Genomic DNA, 26,697 nt, shown 5'->3' with positions numbered 1-26,697 from the left:
AGCACGGCTCATGCCCTGTCTTCACAGCTTTACTTCCGCCAGTAACTCGTCGCCTACCTTCCAAGCTTTACAGAAGGTAGGAGGGAGGTACTGGCAGAAGTAAAGCTGTGAGGGCGGGGCGTGAGTCGTGATTGGGTAGCTCAGTTGGTAGAGCACTTGCCCGTGAAAGGCAAAGGTCCCGAGCTCGAGTCTCGGTGAGGCACACAGTTTTAATCTTCCAGGAAGTTTCATTAACACAGTCGTTTGTTTCATTCATTTTAAGCTGCATTTATTTATGAGGTCTATTCAAAAAATTCTGTAACTTTGTCCACAAAATTTTTCTACACTTGCCTTTTACTTATTGTGCATGGTCTCCTTCAAAATATTATTCTCCGCATTTGATACATTGCTCCCAATACCGTTTCAGCTTCCCGAAGCAGTCTTGGTACACCTCTTCCTGGATCATGCAAAGCGCCATCTGCAGATTTGTTTTTTATCTCATTTATCACTGCAAATCTTTGTCCTTATAATGGTATTTTCAACTTTGGAAATACAAAGAAGTCCACACAGGCCAGGTCTCTCTTTTGCACAATCCAGAAGCTCTCCACAGATTGTGAGACAAAGATCTTTCTGGTTGACTCGTGAGCCACGAGATGAACTTGGTGGCAACATGATGCATTCCAAGATGCTGCGTACGGATTTCATGACATGATCCAACTAAAATGTTACATTCTTCTGCAATCTCTCAGTCAGTCAGACTCTGGCTGGTATGCACAATTTTGTTGATGTTACTGACACGGCATTGTTGGTAGACGTCAAAGGATGTCCTGAATGAGGATCATCTTTATCTTCCGTCTGGCCATTTTTAAACCACGTGAACCATTCATACAATTGAACATGGCTTAAGCATCATCACCGTAGGCTTCCTGCATTATTTAGTGTGTCTCTGAAAAGATTTTCTTGAGTTTCATGCAAAATTTAATGCAGACGCATTGCTCCTCTAATTCTGCCATCTCGAAATGTGCAAACTGTGTGACATAATGTTCTACTCTTACAGCACTGAACAATAATTAACAGACATACATCAATGAAACTTCTGGCAGTTAAACATTAAATATAGGTGTGTGCGGAGATGCCAACCACATTTCATTCCAACAAGCCACTGGCACGAAATTATTTATGTTTGGGAACAGACCTATATTTTCATTTGATGCTTCTAGTTTCACTTTTTGTTTGAAGTCAATTTTATTATCCAACTACTGACCAGCCCCCACTTTGTAGGGTAGCACAAGGTATCTACGACAGGATGACTTGTGTGGCATAATGGTAATAAATTACATACACAAACCTTCCTCCTGAATTAGTGTATCTATTAGTGAAAACCATATCAAAATCACTAGAGTAGTTTCTGAGATTAGCCTTCTCATACACACAGAAAAACATGACAAGGGATTTTAATTTACAGTATGTAGTGATACACAGTGTACATCACTGGGTAATTCCACAGGTAATGGCAACTGTGGTACATCTTGCAATATTGCAACAACATGGGTATTCTACAATGTGCATTTAACCAGTAAGACCATGTGTATGTGAACATCAATATAAAACAGGCTTCTGGCACAAGAGTTCACGGCAAAGGTAGAAATGAATCAGAATTTTTTGTATATGTATTGTGCACGAGTACAAATGGAACAAAAATGAATCAAAATCAACTACTGTGCTACAAAATAGTGCCCAGTGCTTCCACACAGCATTGTCAATGATGAGGAAGATTCTGAAGGCCATTGGTGTTGCCATCAATGTGTGCCACCTACGGCTGAAATGTCATGAAGATATCTGCCCAGTTTCCAAAGCACCTTCAGTTGTGGAATGAAGTTGAAGTCACGTGGATTAAGGTCTTTTGAGCAGAATGGATAGTAGAGGATTTCCTACCTCCACCACTATACACAATTCTCGATGATGCCTGCAGTGTAGGTTCTAATCTTATCATGAAGTACGATTGCATTATCCAGCACTGCTAGATGTTTTAGCCGACGTGCACACTGCATAAGCTACCGCAGATCCTGGGGAGCGGACCGAGTGGTACTCCTCCGCCTATATCACACCTTGTGTGCTTGAAATTGGACTATGGAATCAGAGTTTACTCCTCTGCACGGCTATCTTCCCTTTGGCGTCTTGACTCTGTCCACCACCATGGAATGCGTTTAGCATCTGGAGCTTTTTACACTAGCCCCGTGGACAGCCTTTATGCTGAGACTGCTGAATCTCCGCTGTCCAAACGGCGAGCTGTCCTACTGAGTCGTTACACTAGTTTTCTATCTTCCACGCTTGCTCATCAGACCCATGCCCTTTTTTTTTTCGATGCCTCCTTCGATTTAGGGTATGCAGGCCACTCTTCCTCACAACTACCACTGGGAGTCCACTTCCGTCAACTGCTACATTCTCTTTCCTTACACTTTCCTAAGACTTTCTTGGCAAATGGGTGTTCAGCGTCACCTTGCTTTGTCCCCGGACCTGCCTGCTCCGTGACTTTTGTCAGCTTCCCAAGGATAGTACCCCGCCCCCCCCCCCCCCCCCCTTGTAGTTTATCATCGAGCATCAGTTTTTTATCCTTCCCTAAGCCACAGAATGGGTGCTTACGACTGTAGCAGTTTTGCGCCTGAAAATCATAACAAAAAATAAGAGCTACCATAGAAAGTTGTGCGAATACTGGGCATTGATGGTGCGGCTGTCCCTAATTGAGTGACACTCCAGACCATTGTGGCTGTCATATTCTAGAACGAGCATGACCTTCATGTGTGATGGATTTTGTCACACCTTGTATCATCATGATGACCCTATATAATGTCATTCTGCTGATTGTGTCTTCAACTTTGGTTCATACACTTGTACCCAGGTTTCATCAATTGTAGTAATGCAATTGAGCATGACATTGCCTCCCCACTCAAATCACTCTAGGTTGATATGCCTAGTATTGTATGATGTCCCATTCTCCACCTTTATTAACTGATGCGGTACCCCTGTTGAACACTTCTTGTGCACCTTCAAGTCCTGCCATGAAATACAGAACATTGCCATCAACATATTCATCTGTGTCATTAATTCCTGCACAGTCCATAGTCAGTCCTAAGTTAAAGACTGTCCAATAACAGTCACAGACAGTTAAGTACAGATTAATGTGGGTTACCCACCTCGCGGCAAGTCTTTCATTGTTGTGCCTCCATGTTGGAATGCCCCCACTGAAGAAGCAACCTTTCATTAGGGCAATGTCCTATCACCCACATCCACTCATAGTTCTGCACTACACTGTGCAGCATTTCTGCCAGCAAGAAATGCAATTTTCATATACGATTGCTGTTCCTTTCTGCTTGTATCCATCTCGTAGCATGGCAAAGCTCATACTCAGTGTTTCAGGAACTGATACCAAGTCATTCTCGCAAGAGGTCACAATCTGTTGGTTGATTTTGGTACTGCTTGCTGACGGCTTTTGAATGTATTTACAGTGATGCCACATGTTCACACAATGTACTATTGTTGCTGTAACTTACAGAATGACCCTTGTTTTTAGGACTGTTACTTTTGTTTTTGAATGTGATAAACTTCATAAAATAGTAAATTTACCTTAAGCTGGTTGTCAGCATTTTCCACTGTTTATCGAACTGTGTAGAAGGTGTTATATAGCAGGCAGCACAGAATACCCTTATGACATCTGTGCAGTGAGCTCCTCATTCAGTGGAGAACTGCTCCCTAATACAGTGCCATAAGACATTAATGTGTGAATACAATAAGACTAAGTCAACTTATCATAGTTTCATCTCCAAAGTCTGCAGACTGTAAGCTTAATAGATAAATCATGTTCACGAAAGACAGAACACCTCAAACGACTATAGATAGGACCTTCACATCTAAGGACATGTACCTTAGCATGTTTGGCGGATATGATTAGCATTTCTGTCTCCTCAGTTCAGAATGTGTCCTGTGGCCTCACAGGGTCCGCCACAGGCCCTGATGACTTGCTCCACGTGTGATGGCATTGACTTGCCTAAGGCCTGATGGCATTCTGTAGTATAGCCATCCATGCTACATCCAACTGGTCCCAAAGTTAATCTGTGGAGGTTGGCAGTGGGTCATAGCACTGCTCCTATCATTTCTCCATATCCCACACATTTTCAATTGGCAATAAGTCTGGTGATCTGGCAGGCCAGGGCAAAAGGCTGACATCCTGTGACACCAAGAAGGCATGTCTTCCTGCAGCAACATGTAATTGTGCTTTATCATGCTGAAAAATGGCACCTGGAGTGTTGTGCAGAAAGGGTACAGCTATGGGTCGCAGGATGTCATTCATTTGTAACATCACACTGGTCACAGAGCCCTGGACACGCACAAACTGTCATTTGTGGTTGTCTCCAATAGCCTTGAGTTGGTGCTGTATGTCTCATGCAAATGCAATTACTGTAATGCTGCTCCCCCTGTCTGCAGCAAATCAAAATGCAGACATAATTTTCAAACAAACAGAACCTGGATTCATCTGAAAACACTATCTGATACCACCCCTGTCCCCAGTGATGTCGTTCCATACACCATTGCCATCTAGCATGTTTGTCAAAGACAGGCAGAGGAGTGGACGATGCGCATGTAACCCGTGACACAATAAACAATGACAGTCACCCCTGATAGTGTACGATGTGTTACACTGTTCCAATGTTGTGCCAGAGCTGACGAGGATGCAGATCCGTCATGCGATGCCATCTGGATGAGGTATCAATCTCCTCAGGGCGTGGGCTGAGCGGTGCAACCTGACACACGTCGTCGTTTTCTACAGCTTACCATGAACCATTCTGTACACTCTCGCTGCACTACCAAAACACATTGTCCCACACATGCAGCAACTGTCCAGATGGATGCATCACATTCTCTCATACCAATAACGAACCCTTTTTGAGACTCACTCATTTGACGGTGCAGTTTGTGCATACATCTGTGAGGCAGCCTTTAGGTCTGCTCAAGTTACACAGATCCATTACCTTCAGTTTATGGAGACAAAGAGGGCTGCAAGCACATTTTCCCGGTAGGTGATGCTGCACTATGATCTCAATCTCAACCTTGGACCTGCGGACCAACATGGCTCAAATGCTAACCATTTCTGCAGGACATAATAAGGTAAATATGAACATCATATCTCTAGTTGCTCAAGGTGTTTTGTTTTTTCTGAACATGAGTGTACATCAATAACAGGGTGTCTTTTCAACGCTGTCCATCACTCTCTGTGAATCCAGATGACACCAGACATCTTAATTTGAATGTTGGTCACATTCTGCATCCAGTGGCAATCTGTGCCTTCAATTTCAACATGTCGAATTAGTCCCATGGGCAGTGAACAATGAATATTCATTGTATTTCTTCCCATATTTTGTTTTCATTTTTCTAAATATTGCATTACACATGCAAAATACTGAAATTAATAATTATCTTCCCTCTTTTGGTTTGGAATGTTGAAGGTTTTAATACGAGGAGAAGTGTGTCGTCACTGTCTCAGGCTCAATGTCAGTATCAGACAGCACTTCTCCATACAAGTTACAGGAAACAGATGAAGTATACCTCGCTGTTTTAAAATTCCACTTTTCCTGCAGAGTTCATCTAGATAAGCCACCAACACAGCACTCACAGTCACGCAACAGAACAGTTTGATGGAATGTAAGTAATTTAAGGAATACAGATAACAACTCACTGAGTAAGAGAGATGCAGGGTCACTGACAGGCACACATGCATGACTAGAATATTGCTCAAGCATGTGGGACAGGTGCAAATAGGACTCAAGGGGGTTACAGAATGTAGCTATACAAAAAGCAGACAAGCCAGGGAAAATAAATATCTGTTGAAATTTTGAAAATCAATGACAGAAACAGTGAGGGAATAGAGAAAGAAAGTAGTGTAAAGCAGAAACTGTCCTAAAATGAGGACAAATGGGTGGGACAGAAAGTTTCCTTGCGTAAAATACTGTGGTGGGCTGGAATCATAATCTACCAAAAATCATTTACTGACAGTATAAAGTGATACAGCCACCAAAACAAAAAGAGGTTTACCTTTATAGCGCTGATCTTGGATTCAGTCATGTTGCGTATGTTGTCAGCAATTTTCTCCAGCAGTTTCTCACCATCCACTGCTCGCACCTCACCACTTTCCTTGTTGTAGCTCTGAAAGAAATAAACAGAAACCTTTTTGAAGATAAGTACTTGAAAGCAATGCAAACAATATTGAAGAATATTTCTGAAAGTAGATGAAGATACCACAAATAATAAAAATCTTTCTAACAGCTCTTCTACCATCTGAAACATATAAGTACCCGAATCAATCTGATCTAAGGCTTCACTCCCCTAGAGCCTCTCATCAAAGACAATCAGATGTAGCAGACACTTTCAATATTTATTTTTTTAATTAGTAACGAGGAAATTGGATTCAATATGGATAGTTCAGAAGATAAAGCAAACAAAAATTCACTAAATGACACACACAAAATTTCGTGAAATTGAGCAATCTACTACATCTCACTCTCATCTAATACAATCTGGCATTTGTACCACAAGAATTAAAATACTCGAGGACAGGGTTAATTGCTATATTCTGCAACACAAAGAAAACCTGTAGTGCTCAAGAATTTTTTTGTACCAAGCCTCAAAACAGCATCAGCTATGACAGGCAAAATGTGAGTACAACTGTCACCATCCTCTATCCTAGTGATTTTCGTATTTTAGCTTTAATATCTAGTGTCTTGAGAAGTAAACGTTTTGATGTCGTGTTAAGGATGCCAATATTGACTGTGTGTATCACGGAGCATCGGTTCAGGGATCTATAAAAGTTCTGAATTCTGTTAATATTAACCATTTCAAGTTAGCTAGTCAGTTTTGTAAGGATGCCAAATGCGATGGAATTTGTATTTTTCTCAAATCTAACGTGGAATATAAAATGAGGCATGAGGCAGAAGCTTTGAATATTGAAAAGCATTTATGGATAACATATAAGGTCTGTTCAAAAAAATTCGGAACTTTGTCAACAAAATTTTTCTACGCTAACTTTTACTTACTGTGCTTGATCTCCGAAATACTCTCCTTCACAATTGCCGTAAGCAGTCTTGGTACGCCTCTTGCTGGATCGCGCGAAGTGCCGTCTGCTAATTTTCTTCTTTGTCGTCTGTAGCTGCAAATCTTCGTCCTTTCAATGGGATTTTTCAGTTTTGGAAATAAAAAAAGTCTGCAGGAGTCAGGTCTGAAGAGTACGGAGGACGAGGCAGCACTGGATTTGTTTTTTTGTGCAATAGTCACGCACGAACAGGGATGAATTGCGGGTGCGTTTTCGTGATGCCCCTTCTTAATAATAATAATAATAATAATAATAATAATAGCTTTATTCAACATCGAATGGTACACTGCCGTGTACAAAGAAACAGTAATGATTAAAGTTATTTGTACAATAACACAAGACACATTCTTCTGAATACGTCATTAATTTACAACAAAATTACAATAAGGTGTTTACTTATTTCTATTCACATAATTTCACAAGCATTTGTTGTTATTCATATAAGTATGGTACTCTTCTGATGTGTAGAAAGGGTGTTTTACTAAAAATTTCTTAAGCTGATGTTTCAGTTTAATTGTAGGAAGAGCCATGACTGCTCCTCCTCATTTTTTCTTGCGGAACCATCGTTTAACAGTTTGTGCCCGTGGCACAAATACTTGATGAACTAATCCTTCAAAGTCAAAGGATCAGCTGTAACTTCCGCCAGGCAGTTTTTAAATCCAATAAACAATTGGTAACACCAAGTAAAGCTTAAGCACCCATCACCATTTGATGCGTCTCTGTAAAGGTTTTCTTGAGTTTCGCGCAAAATTTAACGCAGAAGCGTGGCTCCCATAACTCTGCCATCTCGAAATTCACAAACTGTGCGACACAATGTTGTACTCGATACAGCATTGAACAATAACCAACAGACGTACAACAATGAAACTTCTCGCGATTACACATTAAACACAGGCGCGGCAAGGATGCCAACCACATTTCGCTCCAACACACCATTGGTGCGAAATGACGAATGTTCCGGAATTTTTTGAACAGACCACGTTCTTTCAAATATAGATACCATAGAGATAGAAATTATTATTACTGGCTAATGGCTATCTGATAATAATGCCCTTATCCTTACAATTATAGATATAACAGTGAAAGAAAGGAATATCCTTTTATCTTTTTAAGAAATTTTTCGGCAAAAAATTGTGCTAGATTTGTTGGTAGTCTATGTAATGAATCCGGCTCAGAAGTGCTTTCACAGTCAAGTACTAACAATGCTCATGATGTTCTCTGTTCAATATTCCCGTCCAGTTTTGAAATGTGTTTTACTAAGAAATTGACTAGAGCCCATTTATGTCGGATCGCTACATCTAGATCGTGGATTTCGTCATGCAATAAGATTTCCTGTAGAAATTTAAAAATGCGCAGTTCTCAAATTAAAAGATCCACAGATGCCAAGTTTATAGAATACCTAAAGACTAATAGGAAAATATATCGGCAGGTAATTGCAACGGCAAAACTTCTTAGAAATGATAACATAATCAGAATGTTGGGTAAAAATTCAAAATCTAAAAAGCAAAACGGGGAAGATATTAAGAGCAGGAAATTACTCTTACAAATGCTGAATATATCAATGTTGGCAAAAAAGACCTGCCAAATTACATAAATGATTACTTTATATAAATGCTTCCCAAACACTTGGCTTAAATTTCACAAATCAGGACAAAGTTACGATATTGTGGCCAAGTACAATGCTTCGGAGAAGCCTGTGGAAAGTTGTGCTAACCCGGTGAGGAAACCTCATTCGAGGAAGCACGTGTCACGAACTGCGGCAGTCATCGAAAGGGTTCAGGCGCTGATTTCGGAGGACCCCGGGCAGTCGCTGAGGAAACTGGCGTCAGTATTGAATGTCAGCGAGCGAACAATGCGTCGGATGGCAGGAGGAGGACCTCATACGAGCCAAGTAATCCAAAACTGTATCTCGGGTAACACTGACTTATTCTGGCTAAAAGAGTTCTGGCCCGCGAATAGCCCGAATTTGAACCTCCTCGGCTACTATGCTAGGAGCGTAGTCGAAAGAGTTACCAATAAGACGAGGCACCGTAATGTCGCATCTCTACGCACCGCTATCGAAGCAGCATTCGCAAATATGGACAGCGTCGTTTTAAAGAGAGTGTGCAATAGCTTCAGCACGAGATTAGAGGCGGTCATTTGCTGCTGAAGGGCGTTAAGTCGAGTAATGTTACTCTTGAAAGATAACCTACTTATATATGTACACCACTGGCCATTAAAACTGCTACACCACGAAGATGACGTGCTACAGACGCGAAATTTAACCGACAGGAAAAATATGCTGTGATATGCAAATGATTAGCTTTTCAGAGCATTCACACAAGGTTGGCGCCGGTGGCGACACCTACAACGTGCTGACCTGAGAAAAGTTTCCAAGCGATTTCTCATACACAAACAGCAGTTGACCGGCATTGCCTGGTGAAACGTTGTTGTGATGCCTCATGTAAGGAGGAGAAATGCGTACCGTCACGTTCCCGACTTTGATACAAGGTCGGATGTAGCCCATCGCGATTGCGGTTTATTGTATCGCGACATTGCTATTCGCGTTGGTCGAGATCCAATGACTGTTAGTAGAATACGGAATCGGTGGGTTCAGGAGGGTAATACGGAACGCCTTGTTGGATCCCAAAGCCTCGTATCACTAGCAGTCGAGATGACAGGCATATTATACGCATGGCTGTAACGGATCGTGCAGCCACTTCTCGATCCCTGAGTCAACAGATGGGGACGTTTGCAAGACAACAACCATCTACACAAACAGTTCGACGACGTTTGCAGCAGCATGGACTATCAGCTCGGAGACCGTGGCTGCGGTTACCCTTGACGCTGCATCACAGACAGGAGCGCCTGCGATGGTGTACTTAACGACGAACCTGGGTGCACGAATGGCAAAACGTCATTTTTCGGATGAATCCAGGTTCTATTTACAGCATCATGATGGTCGCATCCGTCTTAGGCGACATCGCGGTGAACGCACATTGGAAGCGCGTATTCGTCATCGCCATACTGGCGTATCACCCGGCGTGATTGTATGGGGTGCCATTGGTTACACGTCTTGTTCGCATTGACGGCACTTTGAACAGTGGACGTTACATTTCAGATGATTCGATCCCAGCGAAACCCTACATTTCAGCAGGATAATGCACGACCGCATGTTGCAGGTCCTGTACGGGCCATTCTGGATACAGAAAAAGTTCGACTGCTGTTCTCACATTCTCCAGATCTCTCACCAACTGAAAACGTCAATGGTGGCCGAGCAACAGGCTCGTCACAATACGCCAGTCTCTACTCTTGATGAACTGTGGTATCGTGTTGAAGCTGCATGGGCAGCTGTACCTGTACACGCCAACCAAGCTCTGAGTCAATACCCAGGCGTATCAAGGCCGTTATTACGGCCAGAGGTGGTTGTTCTGGGTACTGATTTCTCAGGATCTATGCACCCAAATTGCCTGAAAATGTAATCACATGTCAGTTCTAGTATAATATATTTGTCCAATGAATACCCGTTTATCATCTGCATTTCTTCTTGGTGTAGCAATTTTAATGGCCAGTAGTGTAAAAGGATTGTCATTTGTATTTTGTTTTAATAAATTTGCTTTAAAAAGTTTCATTTGTCCGTATTTAAGCGCTGCACCCTGTATACAGAGTTTTTCCGTAAGAGAGGGCAAAAATTTAACAGGACGTAGAGGATGCTCCACTGGACAATTTTAGATAGGGAACCAGTGTCGGAGAAGCCAGCTTAAGGAGATAACAGAAATAAAATCAAATTACTGTGTGCTTTTTTATTTGCATTAGTTACAATTAACTGCAAATACCGTCACTGACCTAATGAACGCACTATTTATACTCTATCTGACAAAATGTTCCGAAACTGACAGCCAACAACCTAAATGCAAGCATAACAACGGCGAACAATATTCTGACAAATATCCCTGGTTTGTTTCGAATCACAATACAGGCAGCTACAATTCTGTAACTAATTCCACCTCCTTATCTACTAAGACCTCATACACAAATGACTTTAGATATCCCCGTAGGAAACAATCAATGGGATTCAGGTCATGGAATAGGGCCTCCCTTCCAATCGAGCGACCAGGAAGTACAGCACCGATATGGTTGTGGACATTCACACTGAAGTGAATGGTACGTTCTCCAACAACTCAGGTAGAACTCTTTGCCCGAACCTCAAGTACAGGTGGCCATTCACACGGCATCATGACGTCCTAGCAATCAGGCTCGTCCTTCTTGTTTCCTTGCGGGAAATAAAGAATGTACATGTAAATAAACAGCACAATACGTGTAAACTTGTACACGTGTAAGTTATAAATAAGCTGGAAAACGGGAATGCTAGACAAAGCGGTAGGGAAGGTTACTTCCATACTCCTTAAGCTGGCTTCTCCGACCCCAGGCTCCATACCTCAGATTGTTCAGTGGAGCATTCTCTGTGTCCTGTTACATTTTTGCACCCTATAGCGGGAACATCCTGTATGCTAAGACAGATGGATTCTTCTGTTTGTTATCCTTAAAACATTGTGCTTAATTTTTGGGTAAGGGGTGCGTTTCATTCTCTATTCATGGAGCATTTACTATTTTGGATGTTACCACCTATTTCTCATAGATACCCACTTCACTGTAGATCCTCTGAAAATAACAAAGCACCAAAACGTGTTAAGTGGAATGAAGTCAGTAAAATACTGTGGTTAAGACAAATAATGTTGTTATTGTAGGGACTGTATCCGACATTACTACACACACTTATCTGGATATTATGGTTATGCTCTTTCAGTCGGTGCCCTCGTGGAGTCGTCACTCTGGTGTAATTGATATTTACGAACCGTAACATCCATAAAAATATACGGTCTGCTGGAACTGAAACGTCTTCTCGGCTTGAAAGAATTTAAAGTCATCATGATAGAGGCATTCTCTTCGTCTACGTCTACGTGATTACTCTGCTATTCACAATGAAGTGCCTGTCAGAGGGTTCAATGAACCACCTTCAAGCTGTCTCTCTACCGTTCCACTCTCGAACGGCACGCGGGAAAAACGAGCACTTAAATTTTTTTGTGCGAGCCCTGATTTCTCTTATTTTATTGTGATGATCATTTCTCTCTATGTAGGTGGGTGCCAACAGAATGTTTCCGCAATCGGAGGAGAAAACTGGTGATTGAAATTTCATGAGGAGATCCCGTCGCAAAGCAAAACACCTTTGTTTTAATGATTGCCACTCCAATTCACGTATCATGTCTGTGACACTATCTCCCCTATTTCGAGATAATACAAAAAGAGCTGCCCTTCTTTGTACTTTCTCGATGTCATCCGTCAGTCCCACCTGATGCGGATCCCACACCGCACAGCAATACTCCAGAACAGGGCGGACAAGCGTGGTGTAAGCAGTCTCTTTAGTGGACCTGTTGCACCTTCTAAGTGCTCTGCCAATGAATCACAGTCTTTGGTTTGCTCGACCCACAATATTATCTATGTGATCGTTCCAATTTAGATTATTTGTAATTGTAATCCTTAAGTATTTAGTTGAATTTACAGCCTTCAGATTTGTGTGACTTATAGCGTAATCGAACTGATTTCTTTTAGTACTCATGTGAATAACTTCACACTTTTCCTTTTCCATGGTCAATTGCCACTTTTCGCACCATACACATATCTAATCTAAATCATTTTGCATGTAGTTTTGATCATCTGATGACTTTACAAGATGGTAAATGACAGCATCATCTACAAACAATCTAAGACGGGTACTCAGATTGTCTCCTATGTCGTTAATATAGATCAGGAACAATAGAGGCCCTAAAACATTTCCTTGGTGAACGCCGGATATTACTTCTGTTTTACTCGACGACTTTCTGTCTATTACTACGAAATGTGACCTTTCTGACAGGAAATGACGAATCTAGTGCACAACTGAGGCGATACTCCGTAGGCACGCAGTTTGGTTAGAAGACGTCGAAAGCCTTCTGGAAATCTAAAAATATGGAATCAATATGACATCCCCTGTCAATAGCACTTATTACTTCTCTTCTGTGTTGAATAATTTCTGTATACTTCAACACTTGGAAGGGGCTGTGAGAGCTTAAAATTATTTGCGTACTGACGTGTAGCAGCTAGAGGTGGTCGTTTGTGAACGTATGGGTCCAAAGGAACAGTTCACTAATGTGAACGGAAGGACCGAGAAACGACTTCTAGTGAACGATCGTTCACTGTTCACTTTGGAGGCAGCCGGTGTCTTTCCCAGAATGGTGCGAACAGTCATGGCCGGTCTCGCTTCCGGCTCGGTCTGGTTCTTTTTCGGGAGGGCACTCGTTCGCATTCTATTTCATTTTTTAAATAATTTTGTAACTTACGTGAAAACTAAACTGACTGCGATACACAGTGTTTATAAATTAGTTATACAAAAGTAATCTTTAATTATGGAAAGCGTAAATAACTTATAGAAATGTTTGATACAGCACTGAAAGCAGAATGTTGTTGTTGTGGTCTTCAGTCCTGAGACTGGTTTGATGCAGCTCTCCATGCCACTCTATCCTGTGCAAGCTTCTTCATCTCCCAGTACCAACTGCAACCAACATCCTTCTGAATCTGCTTAGTGTATTCATCTCTTGGTCTCCCACTACGATTTTTACCCTCCACGCTGCCCTCCAATACTAAATTGGTGATCCCTTGATGCCTCAGAACATGTCCTACCAACCGATCCCTTCTTCTGGTCAAGTTGTGCCACAAACTTCTCTTCTTCCCAATCCTATTCAGTACATCCTCATTAGTTATGTGATCTACCCATCTAATCTTCAGCATTATTCTGCAGCACCACATTTCGAAAGCTTCTATTCTCTTCTTGTCCAAACTATTTATCGTCCATGTTTCACTTCCATACATGGCTACACTCCATACAAATACTTTCAGAAATGACTTCCTGACACTTAAATCTGTACTCGATGTTAACAAATTTCTCTTCTTCAGAAACGCTTTCCTTGCCATTGCCAGTCTACATTTTATATCCTCTCTACTTCAACCATCATCAGTTATTTTGCTCCCCAAATAGCGAAACTCCTTTACTACTTTAAGTGTCTCATTTCCTAATCTAATTCCCTCAGCATCACACGACTTAATTCGACTACATTCCATTATCCTCGTTTTGCTTTTGTTGATGTTCATCTTATATCCTCCTTTCAAGACACTGTCCATTCCATTCAACTGCTCTTCCAAGTCCTTTGCTGTCTCTGACAGAATTACAATGTCACCGGCGAACCTCAAAGATTTTATTTCTTCTCCATGGTTTTTAATACCCACTCCGAATTTTTCTTTTGTTTCCTTTACTGCTTGCTCAATATACAGATTGAATAACATCGGGGAGAGGCTATAGCCCTGTCTTACTCCCTTCCCAACCACTGCTTCCCTTTCATGTTCCTTGACTCTTATAACTGCCATCTGGTTTCTGTACAAATTGTAAATAGCCTTTCGCTCCCTGTATTTTACCCCTCCCACTTTTAGAATTTGAAAGAGAGTATTCCAGTCAACATTGTCAAAAGCTTTCTCTAAGTCTACAAATGCTAGAAACGTAGGTTTGCCTTTTCTTAATCTTTCTTCTAAGATAAGTCGTAAGGTCAGTATTGCCTCATGTGTTCCAGTGTTTCTACGGAATCCAAACTGATCTTCCCCGAGGTCGGCTTCTACTAGTTTTTCCATTCCTTTGTAAAGAATTCGTGTTAGTATTTTGCAACTGTGGCTTATTAAACTGATTGTTCGGTAATTTTAACATCTGTCAACACCTGCTTTCTTTGGGATTGGAATTATTATATTCTTCTTGAAGTCTGAGGGTATTTCACCTGTTTCATACATCTTGCTCACCAGATGGTAGAGATTTGACAGGACTGGCTCTCCCAAGGCCGTCAGTAGTGCCAATGGAATGTTGTCTACTCCCGGGTCCTTGTTCCGACTCAGGTCTTTCAGTGCTCTGTTAAACTCTTCACGCAGTATCATATCTCCCATTTCATCTTCATCTACATCCTCTCCCATTTCCATAATATTGTCCTCAAGTACATCGCCCTTGTATAGACCCTCTATATACTCCTTCCACCTTTCTGCTTTCCCTTCTTTGCTTAGAACTGGGTTTCCATCTGAGCTCTTGATGTTCATACAAGTGGTTCTCTTATCTCCAAAGGTACTCTTTAATTTTCCTGTAGGCAGTATCTATCTTACCCCTAGTGAGATAAGCCTCTACATCCTTACATTTGTCCTCTAGCCATCCCTGCTTAACCATTTTGCACTTCCTGTCGATCTCATTTTTGAGACGTTTGTATTCCTTTTTGCCTGCTTCATTTACTGCATTTTTATATTTTCTCCTTTCATCAATTAAATTCAATATTACTTCTGTTACCCAAGGATTTCTATTAGCCCTCGACTTTTTACCTACTTGATCCTCTGCTGCCTTCACTATTTCATCTCTCAAAGCTACCCATTCTTCTTCTACTGTATTTCTTTCCACAATTCCTGTCAATTGTTCCCTTATGCTCTCCCTGAAACTCTCTACAACTTCTGGTTCTTTCAGTTTATCCAAATCCCATCTCCTTAAATTCCCACCCTTTTGCAGTTTCTTCAATTTTAATCTACAGGTCATAACCAATAGATTGTGGTCAGAGTCCACATCTGCCCCTGGAAATGTCTTACAATTTACAAACTGGTTCCTAAATCTCTGTCTTACCATTATATAATCTATCTGATACCTTTTAGTATCTCCAGGGTTCTTCCATGTATACAACCTTCTTTCATGATTCTTAAACCAAGTGTTAGCTATGATTAAGTTGTGCTCTGTGTAAAATTCTACCAGGCGGCTTCCTCTTTCATTTCTTGGCCCCAATCCATATTCACCTACTACGTTTCCTTCTCTCCCTTTTCCTACACTCGAATTCCAGTCACCCATGACTATTAAATTTTCGTCTCCCTTCACTATCTGAATAATTTCTTTTATTTCATCATACATTTCTTCAATTTCTTCGTCATCTGCAGAGCTAGTTGGCATATAAACTTTTACTACTGTAGTAGGTGTGGGCTTCGTATCTATCTTGGCCACAACAATGCGTTCGCTGTGCTGTTTGTAGTAGCTTACCTGCATTCCTATTTTCCTATTCATTATTAAACCTACTCCTGCATTACCCCTGTTTGATTTTGTGTTTATAGCCCTGTAGTTACCTGACCAGAAGTCTTGTTCCTCCTACCACCGAATATCACTAATTCCCACTATATCTAACTTTAACCTATCCATTTCCCTTTTTAAATTTTCTAACCTACCTGCCCGATTAAGGGATCTGACATTCCACTCTCCGATCCGTAGAACGCCAGTTTTCTTTCTCCTGATAACGACATTCTCTTGAGTAGTCCCCGCCCAGAGATCCGAATGGGGGACTATTTTACCTCCGGAATATTTTACCCAAGAGGACGCCATCATCATTTATCCATACAGTAAAGCTGCATGCCTTCGGGAAAAATTACGGCCGTAGTTTCCCCTTGCTTTCAGCTGTTCGCAGTACCAGCACAGCAAGGCCGTTTTGGTTATTGTTACAAGGCCAGATCAGTCAATCATCCAGACTGTTGCCCTTGCAACTACTGAAAAGGCTGCTGCCCCTCTTCAGGAACCACACGTTTGTCTGGCCTCTCAACAGATACCCCTCCGTTGTGGTTGTACCTACGGTACGGCTATCTGTATCACTGAGGCACGCAAGCCTCCCCACCAACGGCAAGGTCCATGGTACATGTCAAGTTTTATTCCTGCCTAACACTGAAGGTTTTCGATGATCCCACATGGTGGCTTACACGAATGAGTTATTCTAATGGTCATCGTGGAGTCGTATAACAGTGCAGAACATGTGCAGTGTTGTTTGTGATTTCAAATTCGGTACTACGGTTTCGAGACAGTTCACGACTATCGCAGGCCACCACCTCAAAGACTAACTGTTTATTTCAAATGAATTCGAAGTTGCGAATAAGGACTACCATCAGATGTAGAATGGAATGACGACAATGAAAATTTGATCGGGACCGGGACACGAACCCTGATTTCCCGCTTATCACGAGCAGTCACCTTACCATTTGGCTATAAGTTTTTTTTTTTTCTCATGTATACCGCCACAGCGTAGTTTGGTAATTTGCTGATAGTCAGCGCTAGTCGCAAACAAGGCGATTACAGGTGCGGAGCGAGCTTTCTGTGTGTTGGAGTTAGACAAAGACAAGTGTGCTATAGCTGTTCAATGGATGTTTAGAACCAAGTACCGTAGGAAGCCACCAACAAGGAAGACCATTTACCACTGGCACAACAAATTCGTTACGACGGATAGCTTGTGCCCAGCAAACAGAAATGGATGTCCCAGTGTGAGTGAAGTGAATGTGGAGCGCGTTCGAGAGACATTGATAAGGAGTCCAAAGATATCGGTGCGTCATGCCAATGACACCGCATTCCTTGCCCTCGCTCCTACCCTCCAATGGTCCCAATGCCTTCTCCAGAATCACCTTGACCTTTTTGCCGCATGGTGTAACCAGTGGCTCCTGAAAATCAATCCTTCCAACACCCAGGCAATCATCATAGGTCATACCACTTGTTCCTTCCGGCTCCTCGATTTCTCCCTTACCATCTGTACCCGTCCTGTCCACCTCTCCCCCACCCTCACCTAACTTGGCCTCACCATTGAGCGTCACCTCACCTGGATCCCTCATCTCCGCTCTATCTAATTCAAAGCCCACAACCTCCTGTCCCCCACACGGATCCTCTATGACCTCATTCCTTTCCCCCTTTCCCACATACTCTACACCTCATCCCCTGGTTGCTCCTCTCCTCTCCAACGCCCACCCCCTGCCATGTCTTCACTGTTGTGTCCTCCCTACCCTCCATCTCTACACCCTTCATCTTCTTTCCCAAGGTGGCTTCCATCAACTCCCCCTCCCGAATGATGCCCTCTCTCCCTCCATTTATCCCTCCTATCAACTCTGATCCTCATCTCCCCCTCCTTTCCTCTCCCCAGGCTCCTTCTTCCCCCCCCCCCCTTCCATCCTGTTTTCTTCCCACCTAACCTCTCTTTTCTCCCTTCTCCCCCTCCCAAGTCCTTTTGCATTCCCCTCCTCTGCCTTTCAACTCCTTGTCGCATCTGCCCAGCCCCCACCCCCTCTTATGGGTCCGCGTCCTCCAACGGCTCCTCCCCCCCCCTCCCCTCACTTCGTTTTTCCTCTCCTTCCCCCCTTTTCTTTCCGATCATCTGATCAGGTTCCCCCTGTCTGCCCTCAGCTGTGGTATGTCATATTTGTGCCAACTTTTTAGTGCAGTGTTCAAATGAGTGTTCAGTGTTGTGTGTCTTTTCAAAGTATTGCAAATAGAAATCATGCTGACGCTGGCTGTGAATTTTATATCTCTTGCGAACAGAAACCAGACTGTCGCCATGTTTTTTAATTGTCTTTCTATTATTTTAGCTGTGATTCCTGTGTATTTTATTAGCATCATCAACCCTTTGTTTTATGTTTTAAGTTCCACAATTTTCCGCCATTTTACCATGTAAGTCACCGATTTTATCACCTGCTTTTATTATTTGTTATCTTAATGTTTTTAAAACAAATTCTGTAGGCTGAAGATCAGCGTACTAAGCTGCTTCCAGCCCGCCCCCTTTGGGGGGGAATCGAAACTCAATAAGGATAAAAAAAAAATCGGTGCGTCGTGCATCCCATGAACTCCAAATGGCTCCAATGACAGTGTGGAAGGTACTGCGACAGAAGCTGTCTATGAAACCATGCAAATTGGAGCTAGTGCAGAAGTTCAATGACAACGACAAAGACAAGCGTTTTGAGTTTTTTTCGCAATTACAACAACTGAATGAGGATGGGGATGGCATTGTTGATCGCTTAATTTTTAGCGAGGAAGCCACTTTTCACACTAATGTGGAAGTGAACAGGCATAATTGTCGACTCTGGGGTACAAAGCATCCACACGAATGCATTGAATTTGAGCTTGGTTCCCCGAGGGTAAATGTTTTTTGTGCCTTGTCACGTCGAAAACTGCGCGGGCCATTCTTCTTCGCCGAGAGCACTGTTACTGGATATTCCTACTTGGACATGTTGCAGCAATGGCTGGTGCCTCAAATGCAATCAGACTCTCCGTTCATCTTTTAGCAGGATGGGGCTCTACCTCATTTTCATCGTGAAGTTCGTGGATACCTGATAACGGAGCTGCCGCATCGATGGATCGGCTGTGCTGCAGAAGAGGCCAGTTGTTTCATGAAATGGCCTCCCCAACCACCAGATCTCACTCCGTGTGACTTTGCTCTGTGGGGACACATTAAAGATCTGGTGTATGTACCGCCTCTACCACGTCGTGTAACAGAGTTCCGGCAGAGAATACGGGAAACGACTGCCACATCGACGATGCCATGCTGGTCTGAGGCAAGTATTCGATTACCGTATTGACGTCTGCTGGGTCACTCATTGTTCGCATGTCGAATGTTTGTAAAAAAAACTTTCAGAGTTTCTCTTCAAAATGTAGTATGTATGACATCTGTACAGTGTTTAGTTCTTGTGCAATAAATAATTGAAAGTGTTTCCGGATTTTATGTACACCCTGTACATAATGGATGTACGAGTGCAGGTCGTAGACGCATGGTTGACGACATATAGAAGTTCGGGTCTGTCCGTGAGCCACGGATAGCCAAATGAAGGAACTTTGCATCGTAATCAGAATAACACAGGCACTGCAATATTGCAACTGTTTATTTATTCGTACAATTGTTTCACATCTACCTGTGTTCTCACATAGGATGCTGACTCACGGTCTGCCAGCAGTGTCTGATGCAGATGGCGGCCGGTGTGGCCGAGCGGTTCTAGGCGCTACAGTCTGGCACCGCGTAACCGCTACGGTCGCAGGTTCGAATGCTGCCTCGGGCATGCATGTGTGTGGTGTCCTTAGGTTAGTCAGCTTTAAGTAGTTCTAAGTTCTAGGGGACTGATGACCTCAGAAGTTAAGTCCCGTAGTGCTCAGAGCCATTTTGATGCAGATATTGAACAAGTTCGGCAGTCTTACATTCGTAGTTCGGGTAAATCGACGAGACGAGCCAGCTTAGAATTGAACATGCCTAGTATTACAGTGTGGAAGGTGCTACGGGAACGCCTGTCATTCAGACCCTATAAACTGTTGAGTGACAAACAAAAACGAGCTCCGCTTGTGTAGAAATCTGATGAAGATTTTCTTAATAAAATTGTGTTCAGTGGCGAAGCCACTTTCCATACTCGTGGCAAATTAAATCAGCGTGATGTTCGGATATGGGGTTAGCAGAAACCTGATCACGTAATCGAACATGTATGTACGAGGGTCACTCCAAAAGAAATGCACACTATTTTTTTTAATCCTTCTTTTATTCTACATGTTTGAAAGTTTTACAGTGTGGTAGATACATCCTTTAGGAACAATAGTTTTATTTCTCCACATAATTTCCATCCCTCTCAACTGCCTTACGTCATCTTGGAACCAGCGCCTGGATACCCGCATGGTAAAATTCTCGACCAACCTGTTGGAGCCACTGTTGGCAGAGTGCACAAGGGAGTCATCATCTTCAAACCTTGTTCCACAAAGAGTCTTTCAGTTTCCCAAAGAGATGATAGTCACATGAAGCCAGGTCAGGACTGTAAGGTTGGTGTTTCAGTGTTGTCCATCCGAGTTTTGTGATCGCTTCCATGGTTTTTTGAATGACATGTGGCCGTGCATTGTCGTGCAACAGCAAAACATCCTGCTTTTGCCGATGTGGTAGAACATAGTCGAGCTTGAAGTTTCTTCAGTGTCGTCACAGATGCAAATTTATGGTAGTTCCACTTGGCATGATGTCCACAAGCAAGAGTCCTTCAGAATCGAAAAACACTGTAGCCATAACTTTTCCAGCAGAAGGTGTGGTTTCGAATTTTTTTTCTTTTTTTCTTGGGTGAATTTGCATGATGCCACTCAATTGATTGTCTCTGCGTCTCTGGTGAAAAGTGATGGAACCATGTTTCATCACCTGTCACAATTCTTCCAAGAAATTCATCTCCACCATTCTCATACTGTTCCAAAAGTTCGCTGCATACCGTTTTTTTTTTTTTTTTTTTGTGAGCCACTGTCAACATCCTGGGACCCACCTGGGACAAACATTTTTTAACGCAAACATTTTCAGTATTCTGCAAACACTTCCCAATGTAGCGTTACAATTCGTTCACTGTGATGCGACTGTCAGCAGTCACCAATTCGTTAACTCTCTGCACATTATATGGAGTGTGTGCAGTACGAGGCCTGCTGCTGCGAGGACAGTCCTCAATACTGCCGTGCCCGCTTTCATCACGTAAGCTGATTGCCCACCGACTAACTGTACTGCAATCGACAGCAGCATCTCCATACACCTTTTTCAACCTCCTGTGGGTGTTTTCCACAGTCTCGTTTTCACAGCACAAGAATTCTATGACAGCATGTTGCTTCTGACGAACGTCAAGTGTAGCAGCCATCTTGAAGACATGCTGTGACAGCGCCACTCACGGGAACAGGTTGAACTAAGTTTGAAAACAAGCGGAAAGGATGTATCTACACACTGTAAAACTTTCACAGATGCAGAATGAAAACTGTATTGTTACAAAAAAATAGTGTGTATTTCTTTTGGAGTGACCCTCGTAACTCGCTTAAGATAATGTTTTTTGCGCTGTGAAAAGATTTACAGTCCTTTCTTTTTCGATATATCAGCTGTAATTAGCACATCGTACTTGGTCGTTCTTGAACATTATATAATGCCTCAATTACAACAGGATATGGGCAGAGACTTCGTTTTCTAGCAAGATGGCGTGCCACTAGATAATCACTGTGAAGTTGCGTATCCCCATAGGAATGCGCTGACTTGGATTGGACGTAGTAGAACAGTATCCTGGTCACGACGATCGTCTGATTGAACCCGGATGGACTTCTGTGTATGGGGTTACGTTAAAGGCAGTGTTTCATCCTCTGCTTCCGGGAAACATCGACTAGCTAACATAAGCAGCTTCGACCATAGATACTAAGCAGTTGCCACCATAGATGACTTGCGTCATATGATTTGGCAGGAAACTGACACACGGGATATTTGTTGTGTCGCAAAAGGTAGCCACGTTGAACATTTGTAAATAAAACTTGAAGATATACTGTATTCAGATCTGTATCAAACATTTCTGTAAGTTATTTACCTTTCCCACAATTAAAAGGTTGTTTTTGTACAACTAAAATACCCTGTATACACATTTTTCGGGCAGTAATCAAAGAACTATGCTCATCCCTCTGTTGTTTTCTTCAGCTGTAGAACACATACTTATCCTAAGGCAAGTTGCTTTGTTTCTTTTTTGTGTTTCTTCTATTTGATTTAGCCAGTAGTTTTTGAGATATTGTTTAATCATTGTTTTGATTGTAGTGTAAGAAGGTTTACATGAAACTTGTAATTTTCGCATTTTTTCCAAAAATAAAACTTGGCACTCAGGGAGGCTCTTTTCAATTTTGGTGTTTCCTTGTGCTTTCCGCCAGTTTGATTACTTTGCACAAAAAAAGAGTTGTTCGTGATTTCGAGTCAACAGGAAATGGGGAAGGGGTGTGTCTCTATTTCAAAAATAGTAGAATTTCATAAAATCGAATCTGGTTTCTATCTGAAAATATATAATCTGAAGTACCACTTTAGTGAAACACTATTACTTTCAACCTAATTATTAATACTGTACTGCTGCATGAACTTTAATAATATAACCTATAAACCTACTAAGCTTATGAGACAAATATGACTAGAAAATAACATTTTCTTTTAAATATGCTTGTTTTTCGACAGTCTTCTTTTGCCCTGGAACCTTATGGGGATACTCGGGCACAACCTGCACTATATATAGCTTCTATTCCTCTTTTTTTATATAAATTATTTATTACGGTGCTACATGAACTTGACATCTGTCACATTCAGATAATTTACACCGTTTAGTTTAGCAACTATGTACAGAGCGTTGATATCTTCATTTACAGGCCACTGTGAGGAATCTGTTTTAAAGGACTTGCCAGTCACATCAAATTCTTTAAAAATAGTCTTTTTTATTATAAACAAGCAGTTCAGTTCCGTTCGTCGTAATTTTTGGGATTTGGTCGATTCCTACTTGAGTCCTTGTGTATCTTCATCTGCTGGCTCTGCTTCACGATTCAGTGTAGAGATGGGATTTTTGATTCAGAAGATTAAGGCGACAGAACAGGGGACAGGAACCACAAAGGACATTTCAGTTTTTGTAAAGACACACACAGGATGTCACTGTCGACAATGTGAGATATACACATATGAAGGTTTGAAAGACCTGTGAAATGCAAATGCAGACCTTTGGCTTCTGAAACGGCACAAGATCATGCATGTACCTACACAGCTGTAAGAAAAATACGAACTGAACAATTTGCAGTATCTCTTTGTGGTCGCAATTCAACTTCAAGGAATATAAAATTTTTAATGCATAAATGGTTTTGCCTTCCAACTTGTAGGATGGATCTCTTCGCAACACGGAAAGATCTTCCATGAGATGGTTCTTCGACGAGAGAATTCGTCGTTTATTCAAAAACTGTCAATATAACCGTCTCATTTGTTTCTTGCCTGCAAGGGAAATACAAGTGATCTTTTTCCAAAATATTTTTGATCAAAACACATACACACCTCTAAATGTGGTCGTATTTTATGCCACTGTGAAAGAAGCTAATGATTTAACAGAAAATCCTTTCATTGCGAGTTTCATGGATTGCTTCTTCCTGCCGGCCGCGGTGGCCTCGCGGTTAAGGCGCTCAGTCCGGAACCGCGCGACTGCTACGGCCGCAGGTTCGAATCCTGCCTCGGGCATGGATGTGTGTGATGTCCTTAGGTTAGTTAGGCTAGTAGTTCTAGTTAGTAGTAGTTAGTAGTTCTAAGTTCTAGGGGACTGATGACCACAGAAGTTAAGTCCCATAGTGCTCAGAGCCATTTGAACCATTTGAACCTTCTTCCTGCCCTCTCCCGTAATAAGTTAAAACGGCCGAAGTATGAAGAAAATTTTAGGCACTGAACTAGTAGTGGATTTTTTTTGTTCTTTTATTTCCAAATACACTCACAGAAAAATGCGACGTACCAAGAAGAAATTATCGAAATGGGATGGAAATCGGTAGATGTTACGAACAAATGATTCCAGTTTCAGAACAATTTGATGACTTTTTCAGGAGAAAGAACTTCACAAATTGAGCAAGTCAATAACTCGTTGGTTCAGCTCTGGCCCGTAAGTAAGCAGTTATTCGGCTTGGCATTCATTGATAGAGTTGTCCTCTTGAGGGACTTCGGCCAGATGCTATCCAACTGTTGCATTAGATCTCAAAATCCAGAGCTAGTTGGACGGCCCTGTCCTTAATCCTCCTAACGTTCTCAAATGAAGCGAAGTCCTGCGACTTTGTTGGCCAAGATGGGGGTTTGGCAAGCACGAAGGCAAGCAGTAGAAACTCTCGCTGTGTGGGGACAGGGCAACAAAACGTAGCGTGGAATGTCCTCGCATACTGCTGCGCTGAACGGTGCCACAGATGGAAACCAAAGGGTTGCTGCTATGATAGGAAATGGCACCACAGACCATCACTCCTCCCTGTCGGGCCATATGGTGTGCGACAGTCACGTTAGCACACCACAGCTGTTCGGGGCGTCTCCAGATATGTCATCATTGGTCATCGGGGCTCAATTCGAAGCGGAACTCATCGCTGAAGACCATTCTACTGCAGTCAATGGAATTCCAAGGCGAAGACGTGTCCAGCGACGCCCCGACATGTGTGAGAAACCAACCTGACTGTCACCCGTCCTACGGCCCTACAAGATTTGATGATTTTCGTATTCGTTTCGCTCTCGTCTGTTAATAGCGGTCTGTGCTCCTTCAGGAGTTCTCTCTCACAAATAACTGACGGTTTATTCCATGCATGTACGAGGGTAAGTCAATTATTATCCGCAAAGTAATTTATTTTAATCAAATAGGAAACTTACAAGAACATCATTTTTCGACACAGTCTGCTTGTCTTTCAACGCACTTGGTCTCTCGTTGTACAAGATTCCTGATGCCCTCATAAAAGAAGGCTCTCGGTTGAGCTGCGAGCCAGGAATGCACCTCTTCTTTCAATGCTTCGTCCGAGGCAAATCGACGGCCCCTTAATGCCTGTTTGAGTGGACCAAACAAGTGATAGTCAGAAGGGGGCAAGATCGGGACTATATGGAGGATGATCCAGTATTTCAAATTTGAGTTTCTGGAGAGCGTCAGCAACGTGGGCAGCAGTATGCGGACGGGCATTCTCCTGCAACAACACAACACCTTTTGACCGCAATCCTCGGCGTTTGCTTCGAATTGCAGGCTTTATCCTGACAGTAAGCATCTCACTGTGATGTACAATGTTTATTGTTGTGCCCATTTCCCCATAATGTTCCAGTACTGGACCTTGTGCGTCCCAAAAAACCGTAAGCATCAGTTTTCCTGCGGACGATTGGGTCTTTAACTTTTTCTTGCGCGGCGAATTTGCATGTTTCCGTTCCATACTCTGCCGTTTACTCTCCGGCTCGTAATGAGGGATCCATGTTTCGTCACCAGTAATGATCCTGTCTAAGAAATTGTCCCCTTCGTTACCATAGCGATCCAAATTATTATTATTTCTTTCTTGTCTCAGACGTTATGTCTGGTTAAAAATGGAAGGTGACGCGGACCTTGATCAAGTGTGACTTCCTTTTAACTGCACGGCATATGTTACATTGCATTTAGGAACTTTCGGGTAATTGAACAAGTGTCAATAATTACAGATTACTGTAGTTGTATATATAAGTTTGGATGTAGCTGTATTGCATTGATGTACTGGTGGATATTGTGTGGTATGACTCCTATAGTTGATAGTATAATTGGTATAATGTCAACTTTATCCTGATGCCACATGTCCTTTACTTCCTCAGCCAGTTGGATGTATTTTTCAATATTTTCTCCTGTTTTCTTTTGTATACTTGTTGTATTGGGTATGGATATTTCGATTAGTTGTGTTAATTTCTTCTTTTTATTGGTGAGTATGATGTCAGGTTTGTTATGTGGTGTTGTTTTATCTGTTATAATGGTTCTGTTCCAATATAATTTGTATTCATCATTCTCCAGTACACTTTGTGGCGCATACTTGTAGGTGGGAACATGTTGTTTTATAAGTTTTTGTTGTAAGGCAAGCTGTTGATGTATTATTTTTGCTACATTGTCATGTCTTCTGGGGTATTCTGCATTTGCTAGTATTGTACACCCGCTTGTGATGTGATCTACTGTTTCTATTTGTTGTTTGCAAAGTCTGCATTTATCTGTTGTGGTATTGGGATCTCTAATAATATGCTTGCTGTAATATCTGGTGTTTATTGTTTGATCCTGTATTGCAATCATGAATCCTTCCGTCTCACTGTATATATTGCCTTTTCTTAGCCATGTGTTGGATGCGTCTTGAATCTTGATCGATGTGTGGCTGTGTTAGATGATACAGGTGCTTGCCATGTAGTGTTTTCTTTTTCCAATTTACTTTCTTCGTA

The 26,697-nt window shown here is 42.2% G+C and overlaps 1 protein-coding gene across 2 annotated transcripts in view; it reads right to left on the bottom strand.

Moving 5' to 3' along the window:
• Positions 1-26,697, bottom strand: part of LOC124615885 (voltage-dependent calcium channel subunit alpha-2/delta-3) — an 824,663-nt gene that overhangs the window by 557,454 nt on the left and 240,512 nt on the right. For both annotated transcript variants that reach the window (XM_047144053.1, XM_047144054.1), the window contains exon 3: positions 6,067-6,177. In XM_047144053.1, the coding sequence (XP_047000009.1) occupies positions 6,067-6,177 (111 nt within the window). The remainder of the gene's footprint in view (positions 1-6,066; positions 6,178-26,697) is intronic.

This window comes from Schistocerca americana, chromosome 5 (assembly GCF_021461395.2).
Source record: "Schistocerca americana isolate TAMUIC-IGC-003095 chromosome 5, iqSchAmer2.1, whole genome shotgun sequence".
Taxonomy (NCBI): domain Eukaryota; kingdom Metazoa; phylum Arthropoda; class Insecta; order Orthoptera; family Acrididae; genus Schistocerca; species Schistocerca americana.
This window is presented reverse-complemented; position numbering and strand designations above follow the sequence as displayed.